Source organism: Nyctibius grandis, chromosome Z (genome assembly GCF_013368605.1).
Source record: "Nyctibius grandis isolate bNycGra1 chromosome Z, bNycGra1.pri, whole genome shotgun sequence".
Lineage (NCBI taxonomy): Eukaryota > Metazoa > Chordata > Aves > Nyctibiiformes > Nyctibiidae > Nyctibius > Nyctibius grandis.
In genome coordinates this window covers 97,159,784-97,184,158 of record NC_090695.1, presented here as the reverse complement: position 1 = coordinate 97,184,158, position 24,375 = coordinate 97,159,784, and the positions used below count along the sequence as shown (strand labels likewise).

Below are 24,375 nucleotides of genomic sequence, written 5' to 3'. Positions count from 1 at the left end.
TAAGGGGGCGGGGCCAGGCGGTGGGGGGCGGGGCGGGGCGGGGCGCTGCGCCGCCGGGTCCCCCCGCCCTTCCGCCGCCAGCGCAGCCATGGCGGCAACCGGGGTCCTGCCCTTCGTCCGCGGCGTCGATCTCAGCGGCAACGACTTCAAGGTGCGGGGAGGGGCGGGGGGGGACAGCGGGAGCGGCGGGGACAGCCCGGCGCCAGGCCCCGAGCGAGCCCAGGTCCGGATCTCGCACGGCCCTGTCAGGCCCGGCCCGGCGCCGCGGGCTCAGCTTGGCCGCGCCGGTCCCGGTCCCGATCCCCCGGTGTTGGCGACCTCACCTCCCTCCCTCCCGGTCCCTCGGGGCTGGGCGATCTCGGCTCCCCCGGCCCCGGTCCCAGTCCCCCGGGGCTGGGCGATCTCGCCCGTCCCGGTCCCGGTCCCCCGGGGCTGGGTGATCTCGGCCCCCCCGGCCTTGCTGCTGGCCCCAGACCGGGGCTGCCTCTCTAGGAGCAGCCCTGACCCCACAGGCACTATAGGGCCCGGTGATCCCTGACCCCCCCCCAGCCTCCACAGCTGGGCAGCATCCGCCCCCCCAGCCCATGGGGCCCCAGAGAGTCAGGGGATCCCCGCGCCCCAGCTCCCAGTCCCATAGGACTGGGTGATCCCAGCTCCCCATCCCATAGGACTGGGTGATCCCAGCTCCCAGTCCCGTAGGACTGAGCAATCCCAGTTCCCAATCCCATGGGACTGGGCGATCCCAGCTCCCCATCCCATAGGACTGGGCGATCCTGGCCCCCCAGTTCCCAATCCCATAGGACTGGGCGATCCCAGCTCCCCATCCCATAGAACTGGGCGATCCCAGCCCCCCAGTTCCCAGTCCCACAGGACTGGGTGATCCCAGGCCTCCCCCTGACCACAAAGAGCTGGTCAGACCGAGGTCCCCAGATCCTCATCCCATGGGGCAGGTGGTTTTCTCACCCTCCTCCTCCTCCTCACAGGGCGGCTACTTCCCGGAGCACGTGAAGGCGATGACCAGCCTGCGCTGGCTGAAGCTGAACCGCACGGGGCTCTGCTACCTGCCCGAGGAGCTCGCTGCCCTCCAGAAGCTGGTGAGCGGCACGTTTCGGGCAGGGGATGGGGCTCGATGGCCCCCGCTGGGGCTGCGGGGTCAGACAGGGCCCTGCACGGCGGTGACGAGAGCCCGGTGCCTGCCAGCCTCGTGGCTCATCGGCGGATGCTCTGGTGTCTAATAATAGGGCTGAGCTACGGCGTGTGGTTGAAATTGGATGCAGGAGCTGTTAGGAGTGGGGTTGAGACAGGCTTGTACTTGGTTTCACCTTGTTTTCCTAGAAAACCAGACTAAAACCCATGCTTAGATCCTCTGTCCTTTAATAGAAGGGAAGGGTGAAGGTTTAGTATGGGGAGGATTAATGTTTTAGGGCTTTTTTTTTCCTTCTCCTTTGGTAAAAGATACAAAGAGCAGCAGCTGGCAGCTGCCTGGCTTTGTTTTCTGGGCGGCCCAAGTTTTGTGCACGACCAGGCCCTTGGTGGAGTCTGTCTCTAAGCTTTGCTTTGGCGGTGTCCTGCAGCACGTTAAACGGGTGTCAGCCAAACACAATGCTTTAAACGCTGCCAAAAGCCCTCGTCACCGTGCCCGGTGCACCCTGCTCAGGCGGGGGAAGCCCTCGGTGCTGCTTGGAGCCGCGCTCCTGCCCGTCCTGCCACAGCTCAGGGGCCACGGCTGGACTTAAACCCCAGCGTCTTACCCTCAGCCTGCCAGTTCCTCGTTTTTCTGAGCAGAAAACAGCCCGGCTGGTGATGCCCAGAGGAAAAAAATTTCCCCTGGCCCCTCCTTGCGCCGTGCCGGTCCCCACATGGCCGCCAGTTTCCAGATCACCCAGTGAGAAGCGTTCCCAAGAACTGGGGTCTGTTTGCTCGGGGGCTATATGGGACTGCCGCCAGCCAGCTCGGTGGCAGCCCAGAGCACCCCAAACCCTGCAGCAGGGCTGGGGTGTCTCAGCCAGCTCTGCCCCCAGGAACGAGGGGTGAGGAGGCAGCACGGGCAAGCTGGCGCCAATCAACCAGTTTGAGAGACTGGGAGCATCCCAGCAGCCTCGTGTGGGTCGGGGCTGAGCTCACCCCATGCCTCTGCGAGCCCCCGACTCTCCTGGGATCGAGGAGCCCCCACGTTGGTGCGGGGGCCCGACCGCTGCCCCGGCTCCTCTCTCTGCTCACCGGGGCCTGTCTGGGTCTCCGCTGCAGGAACACCTCTCCGTGAGCCACAACAGCCTCACCACGCTCCACGGCGAGCTCTCCGGCCTGCCCTGTCTCCGAGTAAGTGTCCCCCTCGTGCATCCCACCTCCGTCAGGGCCGGTGTCCCCAGGCTCAGCCAGCCCTTGGCTCTGGGGACACATGAGGATCGTCCCTGGCCACCCCGGGGGGCTCAGCAGGGGTAGAGCCGGCGGGTGGCTGCAGCCCTGCCTCTCTCTCCCCTTCCCAGGCGATCGTGGCTCGTGCAAACAGCCTGAAGAACTCGGGCGTCCCCGATGATATCTTCCAGCTGGATGACCTCTCGGTGCTGGTAGGTGCAGGGCCTCCTCGGCTAACGCCAGAGCCAGCTCAGGCTGCTGGGTCCCGCTCCTGCGCCTTGGTGGCCCCTCGTGCCCCGTGGGGAGCACGGTGGGGCTGGGGAGCGTCCAGGGGAAAGGTGCAGGGAGTGAATCAGGGCTCAGCGCTGCCCAGCTCCCTTGGACTTCCAGGTGCCCAGGCTGTAACTAGCTTCCCTGGAACAAGAATCCCCGTGCCCTTTCGGTGACCATCCCTCTGAGCCCTGAGGAAGCTGCGGGCAGGATAACCCTGTGGCAATGCCCCCCTTAAAGGCTGGCACTGTGCCTGGGTTCCCCACGTGCTCGTCCAGCTCCTGCTGCTGGGCACCGACCCGCAGGGCAAGGCCCTGTGTGGCTGTGGGGACAGGCCGTGCCCCCAGAGGTGCCCCTCGGTCCTTGGGTTTGGGTGGTGGTTGCTGGATGTGGAGCAGGGGCTGATGCCTGCTTTGCTCTCCCGTCTGCCCCAGGACCTGAGCTACAACCAGCTCACGGAGTGTCCCCGGGAACTGGAGAACGCCAAGAATATGCTGGTCCTCAACCTCGGCCACAACAGGTGGGTCTGGGCCAGGGCAGCCATCTCCCTCTGACCGTGGCCACCTCCATCCGTCACCCCCCTTCGCTCCGGCTCCTGCTCTCTGCCCCTCTTCGAGGGAGCCCTGGGGCTGGTGCAGGTCCCAGGCAGCCCTGAAGATCCCCATATCCCCGCAGCATCGAGACCATCCCCAACCAGCTCTTCATCAACCTGACGGACCTGCTCTACCTCGACCTGAGCAACAACAAGCTGGAGAGCCTCCCGCCTCAGATGAGACGCCTGGTCCACCTCCAGACTCTCATCCTCAACAACAACCCCCTCCTGCACGCGCAGCTCCGGTAAGGCCCCGGTTTCCAGGCTGTTCCCCACGACACTGGGTCGGGTGTCTGCTCCAGCCCTGACGCCCTCTCTGCCCCGTGGTTCTCCATGGTTCACAGGCAGCTCCCAGCGATGACAGCCCTGCAGACCCTCCACCTCAGGAACACCCAGCGCACCCAGAGCAACCTGCCCACCAGCCTCGAGGGCCTGGTGAACCTGGCAGGTAGGGCCAGGGGCCGGGACACCCAGCCCCACAGCGCGTGGGCCCCTCCAGGGGCTCTCTCAGCTGGCGATGTCACCCTGTTGTCTTCCCCCAGACGTGGACCTGTCCTGTAACGACCTCAGTCGCGTCCCCGAGTGCCTCTACACCCTGGGCAGCCTGCGGCGCCTCAACCTCAGCAGCAACCAGATCACGGAGCTGTCCCTCTGCATCGATCAGTGGACCCAGCTGGAGACCCTCAACCTGTCCCGCAACCAGCTCACCTCCTTGCCCGTATGTCCCTGCCCACACGTGGCCTCCCCGCCCCTGCCTCCGTGCCGCTGGGTTCTCCCTCACCCCGCCGTCTGCTCCTTCCCAGTCGGCCATCTGCAAGCTGACCAAGCTGAAGAAGATGTACCTGAACTCCAACAAGCTCGACTTCGATGGGATCCCTTCAGGCATCGGCAAGCTCGCGAACCTTGAGGAGTTCATGGCGGCCAACAACAACCTGGAGCTCATCCCTGAGAGCCTCTGCAGGTAGGGGAAAGCCTCTGAGTGCATCTGCTCTGTCCCCAAGAGGGGACACGGAGGCTGTGTGGTGACAGGGTGTCACCCTGGTCTGGGCCTTCACCAGCATCTCTGTGGCCCACAGGTGCTCCAAGCTGAGGAAGCTGGTGCTGAACAAGAACCGCCTGGTGACGCTGCCCGAGGCCATCCACTTCCTGACAGACGTGGAGGTGAGAGCCCAGCGCCCCCTCTACCTCGGGCTGGGTCCCGGGGATCCCAGGGCTGCAGGGTGGGGTGAGGACAGGGGGTCTTGGGGCCAACCCATGCAGTCTGGCACAGGGTTCAGCCCAGGCAGGTGGTGGATTTGGGGCTCCCTCCACATCCCCTCATCTCACTGAAGCCCTGGGTGCTCCGGAGGTCTCCCGTCCCACCCCACACCCTCAGTGTCCCCCTGAGCCCACACTTCAGAGCAGTGAGGTCTCCCATCCTCCTCGGCAGATCCTGGACGTGCGCGAGAACCCCAGCCTGGTGATGCCCCCGAAGCCGGTGGATCGGACGTCGGAGTGGTACAACATCGACTTCTCCCTGCAGAACCAGCTCCGCCTGGCCGGAGCCTCCCCTGCCACCGTCGCAGCTGCCGCAGCAGGCAAGCGTGCAGGGACGTGGGGGACAGCCCCTGCCTTGGGGGACAGCCCCTGCCTTGGGCAGCGTGCTGGGAAACGAGCCATGCCCCACGCAGGGCAGGGGTGTCCCGGCTGCCTCTCACCTCGTCCCCGTGTCCCCAGGGACCAGCACCAAGGACCCGCTGGCCCGCAAGATGCGGCTCCGCCGGCGCAAGGACTCTGCCCAGGACGACCAGGCCAAGCAGGTGCTGAAGGGGATGTCGGATGTGGCCCAGGAGAAGAACAAGAAGATTGAGGTAGGGTCTGGGGTGGGAGAGCGGGTGCCTGAGCGGCGCTGTGGTACCCCTGGCCCACCCCGGGTGACCCAGCTGCCCCCAGCTTAGTGACCTGTCCCCGTCCCTGCAGGAGAGCGGGGAGGCGAAGGCGCCGGACCTGAAGACGCGCCGCTGGGACCAGGGCCTGGAGAAGCCGCAGCTGGACTACTCAGAGTTCTTCAGCGAGGACGTGGGGCAGCTGCCCGGCCTCTGCGTCTGGCAGATCGAGAACTTTGTGCCCACGCTGGTGGATGAGGCTTTCCACGGCAAGTTCTACGAGGCCGACTGCTACATCGTGCTCAAGGTACCCGGGGAGGAGCGAGGGCCCCCTGTGAGCCCAGCCCAGGGCCACAGCCCTCCCACCTCACACCCTGTCTCTCCCCAGACCTTCCTGGATGACAATGGTTCCCTCAACTGGGAGATCTACTACTGGATTGGGCAGGAGGCCACGCTGGACAAGAAGGCGTGCTCCGCCATCCACGCCGTCAATCTCCGCAACTACCTGGGGGCCGAGTGCCGCAGCGTCCGCGAGGAGATGGGGGACGAGAGCGACGAGTTCCTCCAGGTGAGGCCGACCCCCGGCCCCCCCCGTAGCCCCCAGCCCCGTCTCTCCCACCCTCACCCCCTCCCTGCCCCCCAGGTCTTCGACAACGACATCTCCTACATCGAGGGTGGCACGGCCAGTGGCTTCTTCACCGTCGAGGACACGCAATACATCACCAGGTAGCGCTGGGGCCAGGGGCCAGGGTGATGCGTGGGGCAGGTGGTGCCCCATGTCCCACCGTGGCCGTCTCTCCCCCAGGCTGTACCGTGTCTATGGGAAGAAGAACGTCAAGCTGGAGCCGGTGGCACTGAAAGGGACATCACTGGACCCCCGGTGAGCAGGGGGAGCGGCCAGGGGACACAGGGTGCTGGCAGGGTCCACCCAAGTCACCGTAGCTGCAGCTCTGGGGTGAAAAGTGGCCAGGCCAGCACTGTTCTACAAGGATGTGGGTCCAAAACCCCCGTGGCAGCCCCAGCAGCTGTGGGGGGGGAGGATGCTCAGCGCACCCCGCTCTCTCACCTCCGTCTCCACCAGGTTTGTCTTTCTCCTGGACCACGGCCTCAACCTCTTGGTGTGGCGCGGGAGCCAGGCCACGCTGAGCAGCACCACCAAGGCCAGGTAGGGCTGGTCGGGCAGGCTGGGAGTGCAGGGAGCCCCCACCTGCCAGCTCACCCCCTCCCACCGCAGGCTCTTCGCCGAGAAGATCAACAAGAACGAGCGGAAGGGCAAGGCGGAGATCACGCTGCTGGCCCAGGGCCAGGAGACCCCCGACTTCTGGGAGGCGCTGGGGGGGCAGCCCGAGGAGATCCGGCCCTGCGTCCCTGATGACTTCCAGCCCCACAAGCCCAAGCTGTACAAGGTAGGGAGCTGCCGTCGTCGGCGCTGCCGGGGCCCTGCAGCCTCTCCTCACCCATGTCCCCGTCCCCTCCGTAGGTCGGCCTGGGCCTGGGCTACCTGGAGCTGCCCCAGATCAACTACAAGCTCTCGGTGGAGCACAAGAAGAGGCTGAAGGCTGATCTGATGCCGGAGATGCGCCTGGTAGGATGGGGCGGGGAGGTTCTCCCAGTCTGACCAGTGAGACTGGTTTCATGCCCCCCCTCTGCCTCCAGCTGTGCCCTGGGAGAGGCAGGTTCGGCCAGCAGAGCCCGGGTGGGGGATGCTCCGCTCTTCCCGGGAGCAGGCAGGGCGTTTTCCAGCCAGGAGAGCCGGCGAGTGCCTGACCCCCCCTTCTCCCGGCGTGCCTCCAGCTGCAGAGCCTGCTGGACACCAAGAGCGTGTACATCCTGGACTGCTGGTCCGACGTCTTCATCTGGATCGGGAGGAAGTCACCACGGCTGGTGCGGGCGGCGGCGCTGAAGCTGAGCCAGGAGCTGTGCAGCATGCTGCACCGGCCCAAGCACGCCATGGTCACCAGGAACCTGGAGGGCACCGAGTGCCAGGTAGGGCAGCCCACGTGCCTGCCAACGGGCACGGACCCCCCCCCACCCCGGGCAGCAGTGCTGGGGAGGGAGACAGGGGGCACAGAGCCATCAGATGGGGTGCTAGGTGCCAGCGAGGGTGCTGTGGCTTGGGGTGCCGTACCTGCTCCCCAATTTAGGTGTTCAAGTCCAAGTTCAAGAACTGGGATGACGTCCTGCGCGTGGATTACACCCGCAACGCCGAGACGGTGCTACAGGAGGGCGGCCTCGCCGGCAAGGTCCGCAAGGACGCCGAGAAGAAGGACCAGATGAAGGCCGACCTCACGGCGCTCTTCCTGCCCCGCCAGCCCCCCATGCCCCTGAGCGAGGTAGGGCTGGGGACCGGCCCGTGCGTCCCCCCGCGGCGCTGGGCCGGGGGCTGGGTGGCCGCTGGCTGACAGAGCCCGTGGGGTGACAGGCAGAGCAGCTGATGGAGGAGTGGAACGAGGACCTGGACGGCATGGAGGGCTTCGTGCTGGAGGGCAAGAAATTCGCTCGCCTGCCCGAGGAGGAGTTTGGCCACTTCCACACCCACGACTGCTACGTCTTCCTCTGCAGGTGACACCCGGCTCGTCCCCTCCCTGGGGCTGCTGGACCACCTCGTCCCCCCCCATCTCCCTGCCCAGACCCCGACCCTGCCCCATCCCTCACATCACCCCCCCATCCTTGCCCTCAGGTACTGGGTGCCAGTGGAGTACGAGGAGGAGGAGGAGGAGAAGAAGAAGAAGGGTGAAGGCAAAGGGGAGGAAGGTGAGGAAGAGGAGGAGGAGAAGCAGCCTGAGGAAGACTTCCAGTGCATCGTCTACTTCTGGCAGGGCCGGGAGGCCTCCAACATGGGCTGGCTCACCTTCACCTTCAGCCTCCAGAAGAAGTTCGAGAGTCTCTTCCCTGGCAAGCTGGAGGTGACCCCGCTGCGCGCTCCTGGGGGGTGGCACGGGCCCCCCCCCCCCCAGCTTTGCCTCGCTTCTCCCCCATCCCCTTTCTGCCCCCCAGGCAGAGAGCAGCAGAGATGGGGGCTGGCGGGGGGTGCAGCTGGGGCTTGGGGTTGCATTTGGGGGGTCCCCGTGGCCTTGCTGACACCCACCCTTGGCCAGGTCGTGCGCATGACCCAGCAGCAGGAGAACCCCAAGTTCCTTTCGCACTTCAAGAGGAGGTTCGTCATCCACCGAGGCAAGCGGAAGGACCGGGCCAGCCCCCCCCAGCCCAGCCTCTACCACCTCCGCACCAACGGCGGGGCCCTCTGCACCAGGTCAGCCCTCCTGGGGCTGCTCCGGGCCAGGCAGTGCCCACGGGGGCCGGGCACGTGCCGGTGGGCACAACTGCCTGATCTGACTGCGCCTCGGGGGCTTCTTTTCTAGGTGCATCCAGATCAACACGGACGCGGGGCTGCTCAACTCCGAGTTCTGCTTCATCCTCAAGGTACTGCCGGGGCTGAGCTTGTGGCTGAGCACCCTCGGGGATGCTCGCCCGCTTGGGCAGCTCTGACTCCCTGCACTCCCCCAGGTGCCCTTTGAGAGCACGGACAACCAGGGCATCGTCTACACCTGGGTGGGCCGGGCGGCCGACCCCGACGAGGCCAAGCTGGCCGAGGACATCATGAACCACATGTTTGATGACTCCTACAGCAAGCAGGTGAGCGGGTGGGGGCACAGCGGGGCTCGGCGCTGGCTTACCTGGGCGGCAGCAATGACCAGGGCAGGGGACGGCCAGGCTCAGCCCTGTCCCTGCCCTTGCAGGTGATCAACGAAGGAGAAGAGCCCGAGAACTTCTTCTGGGTGGGCATCGGGAGCCAGAAGCCCTATGATGAAGACGCCGACTACATGAAGCACTCCCGGCTCTTCAGGTGGGTCCTGGCCAGGAGGGGCAGCTCCAGTCTGTGCTGTCCTCTTCCTCCCACCATGCCCTGGGCCGTGCTGGCCTTCGCCGGGGTCTCCCTCCTCCCAAGGTAGCCAGAGCAGGGCTCCCTGTGACAGGCAAAGCCCCTCTCCCAGCTCGGTCCATCCAGGGGGGCATCAACCAGCTGAAACAGCTGCTCCACCACCTCCCTTCCTTCTGTGTGAGCTGAGTCCTAACGTACTCACGTCGTTGATGTCGTCCCCTCCCATCTCTCCCCGCAGGTGCTCCAACGAGAAGGGCTATTTCTCCGTGTCGGAGAAGTGCTCTGATTTCTGCCAGGATGACCTGGCTGACGACGACATCATGCTGCTGGACAACGGGCGGGAGGTGAGCCGGGGGCGGGGGGCTGGCGGGGGTCTGGGGGCAGCGTGGCAGGGGCCAGCTCTGCCAGAGGCTCCACAGGCTGAGCCCTGCTGCTTGTCCTTCTGCAGGTCTACATGTGGGTGGGCACCCAGACCAGCCAGGTGGAGATCAAGCTGAGCCTCAAGGCGTGCCAGGTAGGGCCTCCCTCCGGCTTGCTGCTCCAGGGGGATTTGGGCACCTCCATCTCCCCTTGGGGCCCCGATCCTGCCCCTTGCATTGTGGTGCAGAGCTCCCAGCAGCCCCCCAGGCTGGGAAGCGCCAGCCCCGGAGGTGGGCAGGGGCCGGGGACCCCCACGGCTGTGCTCTGCCCCAGGTCTACATCCAGCACATGCGCTCCAAGGACCCCACGCGGCCCCGCAAGCTCCGGCTGGTGCGGAAAGGCAACGAGCCCTGGCCCTTCACCCGCTGCTTCCACGCCTGGAGCGCCTTCCGCAAGCCCCCCGCCTGAGTGCTGGGGACCCCACAGCCGCCCACGGTCCCCACAGCCAGCCAGACCCCCCCCAGCACACGCCTGCTCCCAGCCAAGCTCAACCTGGAGCTGCCTCTCCCCGAGCTGGGGCCAGCGCGGGGCACTGGGGCTGACCCTCTGCCCCCCCTTCTCCCAGCACAGGGCCCCCCTCAGCCCCTTCCCTCCCTGGGGGGGGCATACGGGGCAGCGTGGGCCCCCGTTACACCCTGCTTGGGGATGCTGACCCCCCCCCAAACCAGTGCTGAGCTCCCCCTGCAACTGGGGGCCGGAGTGTTTCCCAGTTTGGGTGGGAGCACTGGGAGGGGGCAACGAGAGGCTTTCAGCCCTCGGCCTTCCAGCTGGCCCCACTGTCCTGGGGGGGACACAGACCCCCATTGGGGCCAGCCCCCCACTATCATATCAGTAAAGGCTGCACTTCCCACCCCGAGGCCGTGCCAGGCTCTGACTGCGCCCGACTCGCTCCCAAGCAGGGTCCCCCCCACCTAATCCTGCTCCTCCAGCCCCCACCCAGCTCCAAGCCCCCTGCCAAGGCTCCCCGAACACCCACAACCCGGGCAGGTGATATTAAATGCTTTATTTTCAATATTAAAAACCAGTATTTTTAATAACTAAACAATGCTAAATTCATCTTACCAAAAAAAAGGATGAGGTGGAGGAGGAGGGGGGGGTTCTACCAGGGACGCTACAGCCCCGGCCTTGGCGGGCAGCGACGGCGCCCAGGGTCCCCCCCCAGCCACACACGTACCGCAAGAGAGAGCCCGGGGGGTCCGAACCGGCCCCGGAGCCCCAAAAGAGAGGGGGCAGGTACCGGGCCGAGCCCTGGGGCCGCACAGGGACAGTCACCGTGGGCCAGGACGAGGCCGGGCTGGGGAGCCCAGGGGGGGTTTGGCACAGTGAGACCCCCCCCCAGCCTGGGGCAGCCCCGTGGCCCGTCCGCCCCCTCCCCAGCACCAGTCAGGAGCCGGTGTGTGTCCCCCCCCACAGCATGATCCCATCCCAAACCCACCCGTGGCAGGAATTAGTGTCAGGAGCAGCAGGCACGGAGCCCAACCTGGGGAATAGCCCTTGGAGAAGCCACCGAGAGAAAAAGGCCACCTGTGACCCCCCCTCCGTGCCCCTCCCCAAGCCCCCCCCAGTGCCCACCCAGGGGTCCACGCTGGGCTCCCCGGGGAAGGGGACAGTCCCTGTGGGGCAGGCAGGGGCCGGGCTGTAAACTGCAGGGAGCCAGGCATGTAAACACAGACCAGGGGAGAGGGGACCGTGCCGGGGGCTCCCGGCCCCCCACCTCCCCGAGGGACCAAAACCAGGGGATGAGGGGGGTCCCCAAGCCCCGGCCCTCGCCGTGGAGCCAGGGAGCAGCAGCATCCCCCGGGCAGGGGGCTCTGGAGCAGGGGACAGTGGCACTTGACAGTGACACTTGACCGTGTATAAAAAAGACAATTATCTTCCCCGGGAAGAGTTTGTGCACCAGGACCCCCCTGGGGGGGGGGCCAGGGCCGGCGGCCGGGCAGGGGGGCGCGGGGGGGAGTGTGCCGGAGCCGGGGCGCGCCGGCGGCCAGCGCGGGTGTTAGAGGAGAGGCGAGTCTACGTTATGTGGGGAGGGGGCGCGGGGGGTCCAGTCGAGTCGCGCGTCCCGGGAATCCGAGCACTGAGATGGGCTGGGGGGGCAGCGGGCGCCAGCGATGCCTGTGGGTGACACAGCCCCTGAGAAGGGGATCTGGGGGAGGGGGCCAGGACATGCTGCCCCCCTGTCCCCCCCGCCTCTACAAGCCCCAGGGAGCGCAGCCTCGTCCTCCCCACGATGGATGAGGACGCTGGGGCCCCGCGCTGAGTCCTGGCTCCGAACCCCACGGCACCCCGGGGGCTGCAGCCAGAACCGTGTCCCCACCCCAGTGCAGGACCACCCACCCCCCCCGTGCCCACCCTGGGGACCACCAGCCCCTCGCCCACCTCACTTGATGAGGATCCCCGCGGGCCGGGCCTCCTCCTCGCTGGCGTTCCTCAGGTTCCTCTCCGCTTCCTCCGAGGACCTGGGGCAGAGCAGGGTGAGGGGCAGCTGGGGCACCGCCACTGGCACCGCCACGGCCCCCCAGCACCGGTTACACCGTCCCCCACCCCGACTCACGCCAGGAAATCCTTCACTTCCTCCACGGTGATGTCCCCGGTGGTGTCCAGCGGGTTCTCCGTGCTGCTGTTGGGGGAGTCGATGGGGCCGGGCGAGAAGGCAGCCGAGTGCTCCTCGGGGGACCCTGGGGAGAGCCACGGGGACGGGAGGGCTGGGGGCAGCCGCGGCGCGGGGCCAGCCCCGGAGCGGGGCCCGCGGGGACGGGGCGGTCACTCACGGTCGCTGTCGGTGGGGGAGCGTCGGCCCTCGGGGCTGCGCGGGACGTGGGTGCCGTTGGCCTGCGGCAGCTTCGGCGTCGCTGTCAGGCTGTTGCTGGAAGGAAACGGGGTGAGGGGGGGAGTTATGGGGTGGGGGCACAGGGGTGCTGCCACAGCAAAGCCTCGGGGCACATCCCACCTGAGGCAGGAGGTGTCCTGGAGCCGGGCGACCTCCAGCCGGCACAGCGGCTCCGTCACGTTCCTGGCGCTCAGCGAGAAGCGCTCGAACTCCGACGGTGAAATCAGGTAGAAACCTGGAACGGGGGGACAACAAAGAGCCTCAGGGACGCCCCCGTGGGACGATGTCCCATCTACAAGGGCCATGGCCCCCAGGCCAGGTGCGGTGCCCTCACCCTGGCCGTGCTTGGTGAAGACGCAGGAGGCGATGCCGCTGATGTCCTCCTTGCGGATGCAGCCGTAGTGGACCTGGGGCCGCAGGCCGGGCACGGTGAAGATGTGGATGTCGCCCAGGTTGGTGAGACAGGCCAGGCAGTTCTCCAGCCGCTCCTCGGAGCTGGCGCTGGCCAGGCTCACCAGGGCCACCTTCCGCACCCGGCAGCCCTCGTGCGCTGTCAGCTTGAACTTGGTCTTGGCGCTCACTTTAGGCAGCGTGAAGACCTGGGGGGGTGAGAGGAGCCAGGTGCCGGGGGGACGGGAACCTGTGGGGTGTTGGGGGACACCCGAGCAGCCTCCCACTGCGGGAGCCCTTGGCAAAGGGCAGCACCATCCCCTTGGACCCACCACCCCAGGGACAGGCAGAGAGAATCACAGAATCAATGAGGTTGGAAGAGCCCTCTGGGATCATCGAGTCCAACCGTTGCCCTGACACCACCATGTCAACTAGACCAGGGCACTAAGTGCCATGTCCACTCTTTTCTTAAACCCCTCCAGAGATGGTGACTCCACCACCTCCCTGGGCAGCCCCTTCCAACGTCTAATGACCCTTGCTGAGAAGAAATGCTTCCTAATGTCCAACCTGAACCTCCCCTGGCGAAGCTTGAGGCTGTGTCCTCTTGTCCTATCGCTGGTTGCCTGGGAGAAGAGCCCGACTCCCACTGCGCTACAACCTCCCTTCAGGTAGTTCTAGACTGCACTAAGGTCACCTCTGAGCCTCCTCTTCTCCAGGCTAAACACCCCCAGCTCCCTCAGCCGTTCCTCGTAGGTCAGACCCTCCAGACCCTTCACCACCTTGGTGGCCCTCCTCTGGACTCCCTCCAACACCTCAACATCTCTCTTGAAGTGTGGGGCCCAGAACTGGATTCAAGGTGGGGCCTCACCTCCAGCCCCCTCCCTGTGCCCAGGGTGATGGGGACACCAAGAGAGGACATGGGACACATTGTGGGAGGTGGGTCCCATCCCCGTCACAGCAGGACACTGAGCCCCTGCCACGCTCACCTTGAACTGCTCCTCGGAGGAGATGAGCATGGAGTGGCTGCCCTGCATGTCGGGGGCCTTGGCCAGGTCCCGCGACACCTCGTAGGGCTCGGGCAGGGGGTTCCCCCGCCCGTCCAGCACCGCGATGGCCACCACGGGCGCCCGGTGCATCAGCTGGATCTCCTTCCCCAGCACCGCCTCCACCGCCCGCTCCGAAAACTTCTCCTGCGACGGCACCTCCAGGGCGTAGGCGAACACCGAGCCCGAGTTGGTCCCTGCCCACATCGTGGGGCCGTGGTGGGCGGCTGCGGGGACGGGAGCAGCGTCAGAGCCCCCTCCCCACAGCACGGGACCAGCCAGACCCAGCTCAAGGCCTTCTCCCAGGGCAGGGTGGGGTCTCACCGTCTCGGAGGAAGGTGTCAGCGAAGTAGAGGCACCGCACCACCCCCGAGAGCGAGTCGTCGGCCGAGCGGGGCTCGATCCGCCGCTGCACGGGCGTCATCTCCACCTCGGGGGGCCCCGTCTGCTCGGCCAGCTGCGCATTGGCCTCCTGCACCTGGGGAGGGGGACGCGGGGGTCAGCCCCTGCCCCGCGGGGACGGGGAGCAGCCGTGGCAGCCCCCCGCTCCCTGCCCCACCTTGCTGGAGGGGCTGCTGGCGTTGAGCCTCTTCTTGCCGGACACGCGGCTCTTGCGGATGCGGCGGAAGGACTGGCGCAGGGACTTCTTGAGGGACTTCACGCGGGACAGGGGCCCCTCCATGGCCAGCGAGTCGTTGGGGTGCAGCGTGCACCTGCGGGCACCAACATCAGCACCCAGACCCCCACCCGGACCCCCCAGCACCGAGATCCCCCCCCCATACCTGGCCAGCACGGGGTTGCGCCGGTAATAGTCGAAGAGCCCGAAGCCGTGGCTGGTGCCGAAGGCCACGAGGTTCCACTCGGAGTGGAGGGTGACGGCGGTGACGGCGGCGGGGGGCACGCACTGCACCAGCACGCTGGGCTGGAAGCCAGGGGCGAAGGGCAGGGGCCCGTTCCTGGGGGCCAGCCGGTCGTGGCCCTTCCAGGTGAAGCCCTCGCGGTCCTGCAGCAGGTCCACCGTGGCCACGCTCACCGCGTGCTCCGACTTCTCGTCGCTCAGCTCCATCACCAGCACCTGTGGGGGACACGCACGTGGGGTGGGGGACAAGCACGTGGGGTGGGGGACACATGCTGGACCCCCCGGCACAGCGGCCCCGCTGCAAGCCGGGGGCTAAACCCTATGGGTAGGAGCCCTTCACGGAGCGAGCACGGGGGTCTGCAGGGTCTGACGCCCCCCCCTGTGCCATCTGTCCCCAAGGGGGGAGCCGAGAGGTGCCCGGCAGCCCCCGCTCTGCCCCTCGCCCCCCTACCTGCCCCGCCGTGCCGGCCACCACCATCTTGGCCGTGTACTTGCAGAGAGCAATCTTCTGCACGCCCAGGCGCGGGTCGTCGCTGTAGGGATCAAAGCAGCCCACCTGCGGGGAGGGAGGGAGGGGCGGGGGGGCCGGGCGCCTTCACACAGCTGCGGGGCAGCCCCTGCTGCACCCCCACGTCCCCCCGCCAGCTGGCGGGTACCAGCTGTGGCACACGGGCATCACGCCCAGGAAAGGTCTGTCCCCACGTGTCCCCCAGCTCTCCCCCCTCCCCGTGCTGGGGCAGACCCATGAGATGGGGCACAATCGTCCCTTGTGTCCCCACAGGGCATCACGCAGCAGCTGTGCCCCGAGCCGGGGGACACGTCCCCGGGGTGCAGCCGGGACGGCTCCGGCGGGTGCATCCTCCATGCCCGCCTCTGGGCTCACCCCCCACCCGGTGCCAGCAGAGGCAGGGGGGTGCTGGGGTCTGCGGCAGTGTCCCCCCTGCCCTGGGGACGTCACCTTGCGGAACGGCGGCCACTCCTCCTCGCCCGCCTGGTTGAGGCTGTCGTTGTGCTCACAGTCCGTCTGGAAGATGCTGGCGGTGCCCAGCTTGTAGAGGGGCTTCAGGGAGACCCCCGAGGCGTCCCAGAACCGCACCGTGCCGTCCTCGTGCCTGCGGCGGGGGGGGGGGGGGGGGGGGGGGGGGTCGGTCGGGGGGGCCCTGTCAGCACGGGGCCCTGACATCTGCCCGGCTAACAAGAGCCGCCTGTGTGCTGGCAGCCACCGTGCCAGAAGGAGGGGGACAAGGGGGGACAAGCAGCGGGTGACACACTCCTGCCCGGCCATCAAGCTGAATGAGATGGGGGCAGCCCACCCAACACGCGTGGCTGGAGCCCCCCCACCACCCCATCCTGGTCCCCCGCCGCAGGAAGGGGATGAGGACGTGTGTCCCCCCACCCACCCCAGTGCATTTTGGGTTGCCCAGGCCCCCCCCGTCCCCGCTGCCAGGCCACTCACCCGGTGAGGAGTAGCCCCCTCTGCGTGGGCTCCTGGGCCAGGTTCTTGCCCCCGTCAATGGGCCAAGCCTGGAGGGAGGGATGGAGGGAGGGATTGAGCCCACCCGCAGGGAGCAGGAGCGTCACCCCTCCGCCAGCCCATCCTGGGGGGCTCAGGGACCCCCCATCCCGTCCCCGCCATCCCCATCACTCACCGCGGAGGATTGCCGGGGGCTCTGCTGCTCGCCAACGCTGACGATCCTCTCCCAGAGCTTGAGGGGTACGTTGGAGACGTGGCAGGAGCAGGTGATGGCGGAGGAGTGGAGCGGCGCCAGGTAGGGGGCAGGGATGGTGGGCCAGCCCGGCGTCTGCAGGTCGATGGCCACCAGCTCTTCCTCCACCAGCACCACGAGGGCACGGGGGTTCTCAAAGCCTGGGGAGCGGGGAGATGGCTGAGGCTAGCGGAGACCCTCCCTGCCACCACCCGCTCCCCGGGGCCGCCCCGGCGGGACGTACCTCCCTCGGCCGCCCCGGCGCTCTGCACGGTGAAGAAGTCGATGACGCGGGAGGTGAAGTCGAGCGTGGCCAGGGTCTGGCCCTGCAGCACGCTGACGCAGTGCCGGTCACCGTAGCTGGCCCGCGGCATCCCCCCACTGAAGATGATGAAGGGGTTCCTGGGGGGATGAAGCAGCTTCCGTGAGACCCCAGACACCACAGAGCATCTTCCCCATAGCCCAGGTCCCTCCCGTGCCCATCACCAGCCCATCCTGGCTGCTGGGAGCAGGGGCTGCACACCGGAGCATCCCCCCCGTGCCGTGGGGACGTACCCCGACTCGCAGGTCCGCCAGAGGATTTTGCTGATGGCTTTGCAAGGGAACGGACCTGCAACGAGAACAACCAACCCCGCAGCTGCAGCACCGGCCCCCGGGACGGGGCAACGAGCCCCCAGCCCCGCAAGCCGCCCCGTACCGTAGGGGATGGTGGCCATGACAGGCTGCTGGGTCCTCTGGCCGCCGCTCGCCGCCCACACCATGTACCCGCCGTCGCTGTGGGAGCTGATGATGCTCTTGCCGCTCTGCTCCCAGGCCAGGCTCTCCAGCTGCTGCGGGGGCACACGGGGGGCTCGACACCCAGGATTGGGACGGGGGGGACAACACGAGGCTGCATCCCCGCCAGCCCCCCACCAGCCCCGGTACCTGGTTCCCCAGGAAGAGGTGCTGGACGGCGCGCGTGCTCTGCTCCCACAGGACCACCAGCCCCCGGCTGTACCCGATGAGGAGCCGACCACTGTCGTGTGGGTGCTCCTGGATGGACTCCACCGGCCCCAGCGCCTTCCCGCAGCGGTACTCATCGGGGACGCTGCGGGGAGGGGGGACATGGGGGGGTCAGGGGGGCTGGGAGCAGTGGGGAGGGGGCGCGGGGCCAGCAGGGGCTCACCTCTGCAGGATCTCATCCGGGAAGAGGGTCTTGTCCTCCAGCAGCGTCAGGGCGGGCAGGGCGAGGAAGTACACGGCGCCGCCCTCGGTGCCCAGGCAGGCCACGGCGCAGGGGGACGTCGGCAGGACCACGGTCACCCGCGTGATGCCAGGGGAGCAGCTGGAGAGGAGGGGGGGGGGCGGGGGGGTTGTGTCAGCCCCATGGCTGGGTCTGGGGGAGCGACAGAGAGACCCCAAACCTCCCCTGCCCCAACGCTGCATCCCCATCCCCGCTGGCCCCTGGGGACAGGGACAGCCTCTGCGCTAAGCCCAGTCAGAGCCATTTATCACCCCGGGCCCTGCCAGCACCTATAAAAAGCCCAGGGCTGCATTTCCCCCCCTGGCCCGCAGCATCCCAGTCGGGACTGGGGGAGCATCCCGGTGGGAAAACCACCGCCACTGAGGGGACCTTGGCCACCACCCGCCCGAGCCGAGCCGGCCGCTCCCACGCGCCGTTCCCAGCCGGCAGCGGTATCGCTCCCGGCCGCAGCCCCATGGCCAGGGGGGGCTGGGGACCCCCCCCTCCAGGCAAGTACTCAGCGCTGTCGGACCCTGGGCGTCCCGGGAGGGCGAAGCTGCGGGTCTCCTCCAGGTGGGAGCAGCCCTCCTTCTGGCAGACCTCCCAGAGGTGCAGCGTGTTGTCGTCCAGCAAGGAGAGGAGCCAGCCCTGGTGGGGGGGGGACACACAGCAGGGTGGGTGGGGGGCCGGGGGGCTGCCACCAAGCCCCCCAGGGCCACCCACCTACCTGGCCAGGGAGGAAGTGCAGCTGGGTGACGGTGGCCATCTCCTTGTGCAAGCCCGTCAGCTCCACGCCTGGCGCGCCATATCTGGGGGGGCCGTCAAAGAAGCAACGAGGGTAGAGCCCCCCCCTCGCCCTGCCGAACACCCGGACCCCCCAAACTCCCCCCAGGTCACAGTTCCACAAGCAGGAGCCACTTCAGCCCCACGGAGAGCCAGGGCTGAGCATCCCACGGCAGAGCCGGCCTCGGTACCGCGGTCCCCAGGGATCCCTGAGCCCCTCCAACCGGGATGCCCCGGGTCAGGATGCAGCCGGCACGTGGCCGGGGTGGGTGTGAGGGGGCCAGGCCGGCTCCTGCCCTCTGCCACCCCCTTCTCCCTCCACTGCAGGGCCGTGGCCGCGCAGAGGCACCGGCAGCAGGGTGGGGTTCGGCATGCGCCGGCACAGCCTCACTCACCCGACTGGTCCCGGCTCCTCCACCGGCGTCGCAGCTCAGCAGGAACCGGGGCAGGACCCGCACGGCGGCTCCGGCACCGCACGGTGCACCCCGACACGGGGCCTCCCCGACACCCCCGGACCCAGTGAGCTGCTCCCCCCTGCCTGGCATCACTGGTGCACAGCTACAGCTCGGCATGGCGTGTGCCAGGGGCTTCCATCCACCGGCCCCTGTGTCCTCGCCACCGGCCGCCCCGTCGGTGCCGAGAACTGGCCCAGTGGCTCTGCCCGGACCAACAGGCAGGAGCTGTCTGGCAGCGCCGGGCACAGCCGAGCCGGCAGAGCCAGGCCAGAGCCGCAGAGGCTTAACGGGGCGTGCGAGGGGGCCCTGGGCACTGCGGGGACAGGGGGTGCCACCCATCCTCGCTCGTCCTGGGGGCTTTCCCCACCCAACGGTGCTGTTGGCCGAAGGACAGGCAGCCCCTGGGGCAAGCGGCCGGGGAACACCGGTGGCACCGGCTCACCGCGATGGGGGTCTGGGCCCAGGGACCCCCAGCTGCCCCCGGGGATCCCCCAGGCTGTGGCAGCCCCTCCATGCCGGGCTGTCTGCAGCCAGATCCACCCAGCCCGGCCGGGGAGCACCCATGGGTGCCCCCACTAACCAGTAGCACCAGTCAGGCCAGCTCCGGCTGTCACCTCGCCCAGCACCATGAACCTCCAGAGGCATCTTCTCGGTGGCAGCGCAGGACCGTGCGCCCCACTGCCAGCCCCGAGCCGGGTACCACCCCCAAAACGTCCCCGTAGAGGATGCGCCGGGCACCGCAGCCCCCCGCAACGGCGGCCCCATGGCCCCCGGGGGGGCTCGATCCGGGGGTGGCCGGAGCCAGCACCCCACGGCGACACCACAGCCCGGCTGGCACCGGGGCGGCCCCAGCAGCACAAACCCACGCCATCTTTGTGCTCGGGAGGCAGCGAGCCACTGGCCGGGGGGAGGGGGAGCACGGCAGCCCCCCCCCCCACCCTGACCCCAGCCCCGATGCGGGCGCAGCCGCCCCCACGCCCGCCCCGCACGCCCACCCCGCATTCCTGCGGCGCGGGGCCCCCCGAGCACGGGCCACATCCAGCCCTGGCCGCCCGCCAGCAGCCCTCTGAAGTCTCCCTGCACGCCGCCGGCAACAAAGCCCAGCCGGGCCCGGCATCGGCGTCGTTCCCCCCAAATCCCCCACCCAGGACCGGGCTCAGCGCCCGCCGCAGCCCCTCACCCCGGCGTCGGGCTGGACGGAGGCCCTGCTGTGTTGATCTGGCAGCCGCCACTGCGTTGCCCCCACAAAGGCAGAGTGGCTACAGCCAGGGCGAGCGGGAGCCCCCCAGGATAAGGGGGTGACACCGGGAGCACCCCCCGCCCCGGAGAGCCGAGCCCCGCTGCTCCCCCGGTGTTTGGAGCAAGGGGGGGTTTCCTCCGGCCCCCCCGCCCCGGCCCAGCTGCAGCCCAGCTGGACGGACGGACGCCGGCAGAGCTGCCGGGGGGGTCGGCAGCGGCACAGCCACGTCTGCCGGCGTCCCCCGGGATGGGGACGGCCAGGTGGGGTGCGGGGGGGCCTTACCTCCTACCCTGGGTGGGGAAAAGGATACAGCTTGACGGCTCCCGCCTTGGTGCCGATGGCCATCACGCGCAGGACGGGGTCGTAGGCCAGGGCGCTGGGCTGGCTGGGGAAGCCGTGCTCCACCGTCTGCCACGGGGACAGCCAGGTCAGAGCCGGGCCCCCCGCTCCTGGACCCCCCCAAACCCCCCACAGACCCCTCTCGCCGCTGTGGCTCCATCCCACAGCTCCCATCCTGCACCAGCCTGAGCTTCATCCCCGCCACAGAGGAGCACGAGGATGCCGCCTTGTACCCCGCTGCCACCAAGGGGGTCCTTGGGGAGGGGACACACCGCTCCTCACCCAGTTTCCACCAGTACCACAAGACGCATCAAACCCAGCAGCCACCCCAAGGCCTGGGGTAGGTCTGAGCTTGCATGAGACCCCCCAGCTAGCACCTTGGGGAAGGGACCCCCACCCTAAACCCCTGCCCGAGGCACAGATGCCCCAGGAGGGGTGAGTGGGGCCCAGCTCAGCCCCGCAGGCAGGCGGGACCCCCACCACGACATCCCCGGGGGTCTGCGGGGCCGGGCGGCAGAACCAGGCGAGCGGGACCCGCCAGCACCGGGGACGTCCCCGTCGGAGCCGCGTGCTGCCCGCGGGCACCTTCCCAAGGAAGTCCCGGCCGGTGATGGCGTGCCCGGGCTCGCCGGCCGGGGAGGGGCTGCCCGCCTGGCAGCGGGGGGACGCGGGGGGCACCCACCGCCCCGGCCCGCGGCGAGGGGACCGCAGGGCTCCCGGGGGAGCGGCCCCGGGGGCAGCTCGGCTGAGTGGCGACGGCGCGATGAGACGATAGGGAGGCCGCGGGAGCCAGACTGGCCGGATCCTGGCCCGCTCCCTCTGTCTGGGGCGGCCGAGCGGCGCACCGGGGCGGCTTTCCACACCCGCCGGCACAGCCACCGTCACCCCGTGGCTACCACTCCCCTCCGAAGGGCCACCGTCAGGAGCGTGCCAACGTCCCCAGCCCACCCAGGGGCTCCCAGCTGGATGCTTGAGGGTCCTGGTCCCTGTGGCAGCCCCACACAGGGTCACCCCAAATCCCCCCGGGACGCACGCTGCGCCGGAGGACGGTAGCAGGAGCTGGGACAGCAGCAGCGTGGGGACGTCCCGGTGATGCTTTAGGCCAGGGATCGATACGACGACCCCAGCAAAGACCCCTAAAAGCGCCCTCCCAGCTCCCCTGCACCCCGAGCCCCCTGGGTGGGGGACCTGGCAGCGGGGCCGCATCCGGCAGGCTGTGCCGGCCCGGCCAAGGCGCGCTCCCGGCCAAATTACAGCAAATCCCAGGCAGATCTGGAGCTCGGGAGGAAAAACAACCGTTAATGGGAGGCAGGTGGGCAGCCGGCGGCTCCAGCGCCGGCCCGGCCGGAGCGGGGCTGCTCCCCGGCCCCCCCGGGACACCCCGTGGGGCGCAGACCCCCCAGGGCGCCTGCTCGGGGGACGACGCTCCCCCAAAGCGGGGGGGTCCGGCGGGGCTGAGCCCCTCACCCCAGCCAGCCCCTCACCCACTGCGGTGAGGCTGGGGGGCACGGGGCTGTGCCAGGGTGGTGGGTTCTGGCTGTGAGCCCCCCACCATGGCACACCCCAACATCCCACCCCCCAACATCTGTGGGTCCCCACCGTGGGTTTGGGTGAGCACCTGGCACACAACCAGCACTGGTGCCGGGATGCTGCCAAGGATGGACGGATGCGATCCAGGCTCAGCCCGGGTCCAGGGCAGGACGGTCCCAACACTGTGGGGCTCCCGGGACGGGGCGCACCGAGCCCCGGGGGGGCACCCGCCAGCACGGCCCGTCCTGCCGAGGGAAGGGGCAGCACCGGGGTTGCCGGGGTCCCTCCGCGGCTGTTTGACGAGCCCGGGGGGTCCCCACGCCACACGAGGGGGCTGAGCAGGGAACCTCCCCGGTGCCGGTGCCGGTGCCCAAGCTCTGGGCCTCTGACGCCCCCGGCCCCCCAGGGACACAGCTTTGGGGTGCCAGGGGACCGCCAGCCCCGGGGGTCGCAGCCACAGCCCTTCCCGGTAACACAGGGGCTGCGGCCCCCCCATATCCCAGCCCCGGGGGCGTTTGGGGTGAGGGGCTGAGACCCCCCCTCGGGACACAAAGCCGGGGATGCTCCAGGGCCAGACGGGGTGGGGGGCTGTGGGGCACCCCGAAACGCCGGGGGGGAAGCACGGGGCAGGGGCAGCGCGGGAACGGGGGCGCTCGGGGGAGCCCCTGCCCCGGTGGGGCCGGGGAAGGGGGATGTCGCCCCGGTGGGGGGGTCGCATCCCGGGGGTGCCGGAGGGGCTGTCCCCTGAGGCGGGGGTGTCCGCAGCCCCCCAGCCTGCCCCCGGGGCACAGCCTGCACCTGGGGGTCCCGGTACCCCCCCAGCCCGCACCCGGGGGTGCCGCTCCGCCAGGGGTGCCCCCTCCCCGGGCAGCCGGGGGTCCCGGTGCGCAGCTCCCCCCCGCCCCGGGGGTGCACCCCGGTCCCCGGGGGGGCGGTTCCCCCGTGCGCTGCTCCCCTCCCCGGGGGCGGCATCCCGCCCGGGGGGTGCCGGAGCCTGCACCACCGGGGGGCTGCCCGCACCCCGCTCCCGGGGCCCTGCCCGACACCGCCGGTGGCTCCCGGTGACCGTCCCCCCCTCCCCGGGGTCCTGCCGCCGCGCCCCCCGCCCCGGACGCACCTTGCTGAAGGCGAAGAGGTCGTGGCGGAGGCGGTCGCGGTGCGGGTCGGCGCCTTGCCGCCGGAACCGAAACTTCATCATGGTGGGGCCGGTGGCGGCGCGGCACCGGGCGGGGAGGGCGCGGCCGCGGATCCCGGGGGGCCGGTACCGGGGCGGGCGGTGCCGGGGCTGTTCCCGGGGCGGGCGGTGCCGCCGGTGGCGGTAGGGGGCGGTGCGGGTCCCGGTCCCGGTGCCGGTCCCGGTGCGCGCGCCGAGCGCCGAGCGCCGCGCGCCGAGCCCCGGGGCAGGCACCGCCGCGGCGGGGCGGGGGCACAGCCCTGACAGACAGCCCTCGCAGCCAATCACCGCGCGAGCGCACGCACCGCGCGGCGTAGCCCCTCCCACCCGCGCTGCGCATGCGTCGCCGCGGGGGACGACGGGACTTGTAGTTCCGCAGCCCAGGCGCCCTCTGTGGGCCCTTTAGTTATTTAGCTTATTTTTTCCCCACTTTCTTTCGGGTTTTTTTTCCTTCTGGGTGAGGGAAGACAGAGAGGGCACCCTCAGGCCGCTCATCCTGGTCACAGGGCCCCCACGGCTACAGGGTGTCCTCGATTCGAGGCCTCATCCTGGTCCATAGTCCCCATGGCCATGGGGAGCCTCAATGACATGGTGGCCACCGGGCCCTATGCTGGCAGGGGGCTGAGCATGGCCCCACTCGGTGTGTCCGTGCGGAGCAGGGCCATGCTCAGCACCCTGCCAGCTCCCACTATTAGTATTTGGGTGGGGGGGCACCCTGCCCTGCACCCAGATTTGGGGTGAGTCACCCCAGGCAGGGCAGAGCATCCCCTCCCTGCTGACTAACCTCAGCCCCAGGGAGATGCCACGTTGGGGTGATGCAGGCTTTGGGGTGGAAAACACCCTGGGGGGTGAGCGGGGGGTCATGGCCCTGATGCCCCAGTGATGGGCTTCCCAGGTGGACAGAGGGGTCTGACCCCATGGGTAGCCCTGGGGCACAATGGTGGGTGATGGAGAGGATGTCGCCAGACCGGGCAGGAGCTCATGGTGGAGGAAGAGGAGGAGAAAGGCCACCAGACCCCATCCAGCCGTGCCATCCCCTCTCCCGCACCACACAGCTGCCCACCACCATCTCCCTCTTGCAGGAGGAAGGCACAGGGCTGGGAGGGCGAGGAGCTCCACGCGAAGCCGAAGCATGGGGTGCAGCCCCCCTGGGGTGCTGGGGCCCTTCAGTGACCAGCTGGGGCAAATCTGGGCAGCGGGGCAGGGTGGGAGCTGGAGGGGGACAGTGTCCACATTTTCTCCTCAGGGATGGAGAGCAGGAGGAATGCAGTAAGTCCCATCCCTGCTTTCTAGGGCAGCGCAGGAAGGACAGACTCTGCATTTGGCCGTCCCGTCCCCAGGGAGCCGGAGACTCCCTTTATTTAGAAGCGGTTCCCCGTTCCCCGCAACCTCGTTTCTACTGGCAGGAAAGCAAGGCAC

The 24,375-nt window shown here is 69.0% G+C and overlaps 2 protein-coding genes across 5 annotated transcripts; one reads left to right on the top strand and one right to left on the bottom strand.

Moving 5' to 3' along the window:
- Nucleotides 1-14: 14 nt before the first annotated feature.
- On the top strand, nucleotides 15-10,430 carry FLII (FLII actin remodeling protein). Its single transcript, XM_068422683.1, has 30 exons — nucleotides 15-151; nucleotides 984-1,094; nucleotides 2,248-2,319; nucleotides 2,487-2,567; nucleotides 3,060-3,145; nucleotides 3,301-3,462; nucleotides 3,562-3,665; nucleotides 3,760-3,935; nucleotides 4,021-4,178; nucleotides 4,294-4,378; nucleotides 4,647-4,794; nucleotides 4,934-5,067; nucleotides 5,177-5,389; nucleotides 5,471-5,650; nucleotides 5,726-5,808; nucleotides 5,888-5,962; nucleotides 6,164-6,247; nucleotides 6,317-6,488; nucleotides 6,563-6,667; nucleotides 6,877-7,068; nucleotides 7,227-7,415; nucleotides 7,505-7,644; nucleotides 7,763-7,988; nucleotides 8,181-8,335; nucleotides 8,445-8,505; nucleotides 8,590-8,718; nucleotides 8,823-8,929; nucleotides 9,204-9,309; nucleotides 9,414-9,479; nucleotides 9,659-10,430. Exons 1-30 carry the CDS (start codon nucleotides 89-91, stop codon nucleotides 9,791-9,793), a joined length of 3,798 nt encoding a protein of 1,265 aa, XP_068278784.1. The 5' UTR covers nucleotides 15-88; the 3' UTR covers nucleotides 9,794-10,430.
- LLGL1 (LLGL scribble cell polarity complex component 1) lies at nucleotides 10,392-23,128 on the bottom strand. Of its 4 annotated transcripts, none has more exons than XM_068422684.1 (23): nucleotides 22,900-23,098; nucleotides 20,224-20,321; nucleotides 18,163-18,244; nucleotides 17,953-18,083; nucleotides 17,379-17,537; nucleotides 17,138-17,300; nucleotides 16,911-17,043; nucleotides 16,769-16,823; nucleotides 16,458-16,615; nucleotides 16,157-16,374; nucleotides 15,964-16,031; nucleotides 15,466-15,619; nucleotides 14,959-15,063; nucleotides 14,431-14,723; nucleotides 14,208-14,361; nucleotides 13,973-14,126; nucleotides 13,592-13,875; nucleotides 12,550-12,814; nucleotides 12,336-12,450; nucleotides 12,157-12,245; nucleotides 11,940-12,063; nucleotides 11,765-11,844; nucleotides 10,392-11,500 (listed from the first exon to the last, which is right to left on the bottom strand). In XM_068422684.1, exons 1-22 carry the CDS (start codon nucleotides 22,978-22,980, stop codon nucleotides 11,766-11,768), a joined length of 3,162 nt encoding a protein of 1,053 aa, XP_068278785.1. In that variant the 5' UTR covers nucleotides 22,981-23,098; the 3' UTR covers nucleotides 10,392-11,500; nucleotide 11,765. The 4 variants fall into 4 exon arrangements, with proteins under 4 accessions (XP_068278785.1, XP_068278789.1, XP_068278787.1 ...); XM_068422688.1 differs by having other exon boundaries at nucleotides 17,968-18,083; XM_068422686.1 differs by having other exon boundaries at nucleotides 10,393-11,500; nucleotides 12,157-12,251; nucleotides 22,900-23,128.
- Between the last annotated feature and the right edge of the window lie 1,247 nt (nucleotides 23,129-24,375).

Excerpts from the sequence above, each read along its gene's own strand:
- FLII (XM_068422683.1), top strand. The coding sequence starts at position 89 with ATGGCGGCAACCGGGGTCCTGCCCTTCGTCCGCGGCGTCGATCTCAGC. Across the intron at positions 4,379-4,646 it reads ACTTCCTGACAGACGTGGAG|ATCCTGGACGTGCGCGAGAA; the intron begins GTGAGAGCCCAG and ends CCTCCTCGGCAG. Across the intron at positions 7,989-8,180 it reads TCTTCCCTGGCAAGCTGGAG|GTCGTGCGCATGACCCAGCA; the intron begins GTGACCCCGCTG and ends ACCCTTGGCCAG.
- LLGL1 (XM_068422686.1), bottom strand. The coding sequence starts at position 22,980 with ATGATGAAGTTTCGGTTCCGGCGGCAAGGCGCCGACCCGCACCGCGAC. Across the intron at positions 20,322-22,899 it reads ACCTCTTCGCCTTCAGCAAG|ACGGTGGAGCACGGCTTCCC; the intron begins GTGCGTCCGGGG and ends TCCCCGTGGCAG. Across the intron at positions 15,620-15,963 it reads AGGGGGCTACTCCTCACCGG|GCACGAGGACGGCACGGTGC; the intron begins GTGAGTGGCCTG and ends CCCCCGCCGCAG.